A 5461-nucleotide genomic window follows, 5' to 3' on the forward strand; every position below is an offset into this window, starting at 1 on the left:
TAGGTAAAGTTAAAATACAAAATGAGAGAAAAATGAAAAGTGTGAGAAGGATTTGTGGCCACACAAAAAACTCATCAACAAAAAATAAAAAAAATAATTAAAAAATCATAACTCAAAAAATAATTAAAAAATCATAACTCAAAATATAAATAAAAAATGAAAAAGAAAAAACCAAAATGTTTCCCCCGTCATTCGCCGTTCCAGAAAAAAAACCCGACGAAAAGACACAATGCCGAAAATGAACAAATAACACAGTAATATATAACCAAAGACAAAATAGGTTGCAAAATTTAACACAATGCCGAACAAAATATAACACAATATCGAGTAATATAACACAATATCAAGGAAAAAAAGTACAATCAATGACAAACTTATACACAATACACAGTGATAAATAAAAAGACACAATGATGTTTTTTCATCAACATTGTTTATTTTCTTTTAGAACGAGGAAGACGGTGGAACATTTTTTGCGTTTTTACATGTTTTATTTTTCTTATTAAATCGTGAGTTATGATATTTTTATTATATTGTTTGAATTTTTATTTTTTTTTTGCTAGAAATCTTTCTTATCCTTCTCATTTTTGTCCTTCTTTATAAAATAAGTTGACCCTATATGTGTTTACCTTAACTTCGGAGTTCATGAATTTGCACTCTGGTGCTTGTTTGATGAAGATTAAAAGGTTTTCACAATTTGTAGTGGTGATTTGGATAACATATATAAACAACTTAATAGTTTGGTGTGTTATTCTTATTCCAAGTGTTTAGGTGATACTAAAATGGTGTTGTTATTTATAGTGGAAGTGGTATGGTTTGTTACAAAAAAAAAATATAAAATGTTTGAATTTCTTCCCCTCCAACGGCTATATTCACCACCCCCATGTCCAGCGGATAAATTTCTTCCCCGCAGACTGGCTCGCCCCGGTCGTCCGCACCCATGTCCACGCAACTGGGGTAGTGTTGTGCACGGCTACCACGTCGTCCACGCCCCTATATCCGCGCCCCACTACCCTCAGTCTTATATAAAACCAAAATTCATAACGCTTGTCATCTCCATATCTTGTTTTCTGTTCCTTTTCATGTATATAATGTTTAGTTAGAACAAGGGTTAGTACTAATTAGAAGAGTAGTTGGTCAAATAAACATGTTTTGGGATCAGCAAGTAGTTGTTTTAGGACATAGTATTGTGTCACATGGTTAGTTTTATTTTGGGTGTATTTAATGTCTTTGCAGTGAACGAAAGTGGGTCTTTTAAGCATTAAATACAAGTTCTTGTTGATGAGTATTTTTTTTGAGAAAATTTTTAAAATAGCACATTTATAGAATTTGGTTTCAAGTTTGTCCTTCAAAATTTAAGTTTTCAATTTTGTAACTTTGGTATCTCGTCGTCGGCGACATGTTAGCGAACACCGACACTGTGTTAACATAACATAGGGTTGACAATGCGTTATGTTGCTAACATAGGGTAGCAGCGATGCGTTAATGTTTAAAGCAGGGGTTCCACGATGCGTTAGTTGATAACGCATCGCTGCTACCCTATGTTAGCAACATAAACGCATCGTCAACCCTATGTTATGTTAACACATCATCGGTGTTCGCTAACATGTCGCCGGGGACATGATACGTTTATGTTGCTAACATAGGGTAGCAGCGATGTGTTATCAGCTAACGCATCGTGGAACCCCTGCTTTAAACATTAGCGCATCGTTGCTACCCTATGTTACCAACATAACGCATTGTCAACCCTATGTTATGTTAACACATCGTCGGTGTTCGCTAACATGTCGCCGGCGACGGGATACCAGAGGAACAAAGTTGGAAACTTGAAGTTGGAGGGACAAACTTGAAACCACATTCTATAAATAGGCTATTTTAGGAATTTTCTCGTTTTTTTCTTTTGGTTTTGTTCATGTGTGATTGAAGCCTGAACCCCAACGGTATGTGTCACCTATTTGTTCCAAAATTGCTATTGGAAATTCTCCAAGTGTTAACTTATGTTTAAATTTAAAATACATTCATTCTTCAATGAGCTTTAATTTATGCTTCATTGATTATTTGGAACCAAAATCTAAAAAAATAAAAGTAATCATCAAGAGGTGTATTTTTTAGTTTAATAATAACTTAAATTCAACTTTAATTATGTTTCAACCTAATCTCATAACATTCTTTCCTCTAGTTGCAAGTAGCTTAATAAAACTCCAAAACCCAATTAACAAATAAAGTTCTTTTTTGATATGTTTGGCCTTTAATTTATACTTGAATTTAATTATTAGCTTTAATTCAACTTTTGTTATATATCTATCTTTCTAATCTCACAACATTCTTGCTTCCAGTTGCAAGTAACTTAAATAAAGCCCCAAAACCCAATTAAGAAACGTAGTTAGATGGAAAAAGCAGGAGTATAAAATATAAAAAGAAAACTTAAAGAGATCCACTTCGTTACATGGATTTTCAAGAAGAACCATCTTCCTTGCTATAAGAATCCTATGAGTCTTATGAGAGAAACATAAATAATTATGATGAAGGTAATTCCACACGAGCATCCACTGAAGCTTATTGATTTACAAGAAAAACTAGAAGAATCCGATGAGGAGGAGGAGGTGGATGATTTTGACGTTACACAAGAGTTTTTATGCACTTGTAAGCGGTGCGGAGAAGAAATCAACGAGTACCACAAGTACTACTACAAATGTATTTTAGATGATTTATGTGTTTACCATCTCCATAAATTCTGTGCAGAGCTCCCAACAACGTTAGAACACACATCACACCCACATCCTCTTATCCTCAGTCAACCTAGTTTCCATTGGTCCTGTTCTTATTGTAAAAGAAAACATAAAGGTGCTAATATATGTTATATGTGTCCATACTCAGATTCTTTTTGTTTTTTCACCATTTATGTGAAATGTGTCGTGGATGAGGACATAAGAAGGATCCATCACCCAAGCCACCCACACCCACTAGTGTCTCTCCTCTCCAAACCCATTTTATGTGAATGTAATGCTTGTGGTAAAGAACATAAAGGAGTCTTCTTTCTATGTACCACATGTGTAGACTTCACAATACACTCAAGTTGTATTAAGCTACCAAAAAGTTTGTTAATTCAAACTACAAATGACCGTTTCCATCATAACCATCCACTCACCCTTTCTTATTCCTTCCCCAAGAAGGAACAAAAAGCTTTATACTACCCAAAATGCAGAGTATGCGACACTGATTTTATTCACCGACGTTGGATTTACAAATGCGAGAATGTATGTACTACGCCCATGTGGATTGTGCAACATCAAGAAGAGAGCCCTTCATGTCCATTGTGCATCAAGGTAATTAGTAAATCTTTATAAATATGATTTAATCCTTTTAGTTGGTTCGTTATTTGAGATGTCATAACAGTAACACTAACCATGTTATTATATATTCAATCTTTCAGACAAAGTTACACCAACCATTAAAAATTTTGTAGATGCCGAGTATCCTCATCTTCTCCATCTACCATTTCCTGATGAAACTTGCAACATACAAAAACATCTATTTTCAAAAGAAACTAGGCCTACAACTGATGAGGTAAGCCCACAACTTATCTATCATCAACATGATCTGGTTTTAGTTGATACAAAATACATTGATAGTTTAGGGGGATCAACCTCCTCATTAAATAATTCGTTGATAATGTGTCACGACCCAATGAAAAAGATACAACTAATATGCAATGCATGTTTAAGACCAATCATGGAGATACCGTTTTACAAGTGTGGGGCAGATGAAGATGAGAGTTGCAACTTTGCTATTCATGAGTGGTGTACTCGTCTCCCATCAAAAATCGACAACCACCTAGGTCACCCACAACATACCCTCGTTCTAATGCCAAATGCCCCAGATGTGTTTTTCAACATATTTCATTGTGATGCTTGTGGCTTTCCTTGCAATGGGTATACTTATGTTTGCCTCGAATGCAAATATTGTGTTGATGTTAGTTGTGCGTTTATACCTGAAAATATCACACATAAAGCTCACCCATGTCATCTCCTATCACGAGTTAAGGAGATTCCCAAAGAATTTAAGTGCCATATGTGTCTTTTACCCGTTAGTATCGACATTTTCAAAAATTTTGATTATTCGGCAAAACTGATGGGTTTCAATTGTAGTGTTTGCGATGTATATATACATCTGGGGTGTGCTTTGTTGTTGCCAGAGACAATTAGGCACGTTTATGACAAGCATCCCATGCGCTTGAGTTACCTCCCAGTTGAAACCCATAAGAGTGAATATTTTTGTGAAATTTGTGAGAACAAACTGAATCCTCATTATTGTTTCTATCATTGTGATAAGTGTGATCAGTCAATGCATTCTGCTTGTGCTCCTTTAATACTAAGTTCTGAAACACATACCTATACCTTCTATACACGCAACGTGAATATGCATTTAAATTTGAAGTTTGGAGGCACCCATTAGACTCACCCACATCCTCTCACATTTGCTGAACAGAATGCAGCTGATGTTCATTACCATTTATATGGTAAGATGCAACTTTATTCCAGGATGATATTCAAGTGTTCTAAGTGCGAGTTTTTAGTCGATTATGAGAGTTGGAAGAAAGTCAACCACTCATGAAGTTTGTGACTTCTCTTCATATGCTTGGCTATGTCTCTTTATTCAATTAAATGTATTGCTTTGTATTGTTTTCATGTGACGTGTTCCTATACTTTATTTTATGTGTAAAATGATGTAACCAAAACTATTCGAATGGAGCATAAGCTTTGTATTGTGTTCATGTGAATTCTGGGATATGTCTTTGGTGGCAACAAGCTTACACAGAATATGACAAAAGCATTAAAATTGCATGGTAGGGGAACTTATCAAAGCAGAGAAACTTTTGGCATTTAATGCTTTTATAGATGTAACATCCAAAATACTTCGTGTCAAATTTGCCAACCTTTAATAGTTAAAGGGACCAAGGTATAATATCCCGAACAAAAAGAAGGCATACACATGCGTAAAGATAACGTTCAGACCTTCATTTTGATACTTTATAAGTCAAGGGACCAAATGGTAATTAACCCAAAATTTAACTTAAGGGCTAAGAATGAAAATAGCCCAAAAATTGGTTAGACGGACCGTATAACCACTTTAGGAGGCCCATGTCAAGGTTTAAAAGCTGAATGGTGGTTTTGACCGATTAGACGGGCCGTATCAAATATGAGAAGGCTCGTCTCAATGTGGCACCCCATTACAAGATGAGACAGTCCGTCTCAACGCAAAATCAACACTACCATTTTTTACATCATGATGTTAACGTGGCAGGCGACATTTTATAACCCTTGGCATATAAAAGAAAGTCCTATGAACGTATTTCTTCATCCCAAACTATCTTATAATACCTTTGATCATTCCCAATCCATATTATACCCAAAATCAAGAGAAAACCAAGTGTTTTTGGCTTTTTTTGGCGTGCTTCAAC

General features: G+C 35.2%; 1 protein-coding gene across 1 annotated transcript; it reads left to right on the forward strand.

Annotated features, from left to right (window-relative positions):
• Positions 1–2522: 2522 nt before the first annotated feature.
• LOC143581335 (uncharacterized) lies at positions 2523–4455 on the forward strand. Its single transcript, XM_077064155.1, has 3 exons — positions 2523–2694; positions 2878–3096; positions 4196–4455. The coding sequence occupies exons 1-3, from the start codon at positions 2523–2525 to the stop codon at positions 4453–4455; spliced, it is 651 nt and encodes a 216-aa protein (XP_076920270.1).
• Positions 4456–5461: the final 1006 nt, after the last annotated feature.

The sequence above is a fragment of the Bidens hawaiensis genome, unplaced genomic scaffold (assembly GCF_021521415.1).
Source record: "Bidens hawaiensis isolate Kalapana, Puna unplaced genomic scaffold, B.hawaiensis_p1.1 tig00030876_1, whole genome shotgun sequence".
NCBI lineage: Eukaryota > Viridiplantae > Streptophyta > Magnoliopsida > Asterales > Asteraceae > Bidens > Bidens hawaiensis.

What these genes read in the sequence shown, in the direction of transcription:
- LOC143581335 (XM_077064155.1), top strand. Translation starts at nt 2,523, where the DNA reads ATGAAGGTAATTCCACACGAGCATCCACTGAAGCTTATTGATTTACAA. An exon ending in CCACAAGTACTACTACAAAT is followed by an intron (nt 2,695 to 2,877) that starts GTATTTTAGATG and finishes GTCCATACTCAG; the next exon opens with ATTCTTTTTGTTTTTTCACC. An exon ending in TTGTATTAAGCTACCAAAAA is followed by an intron (nt 3,097 to 4,195) that starts GTTTGTTAATTC and finishes TGTTGTTGCCAG; the next exon opens with AGACAATTAGGCACGTTTAT.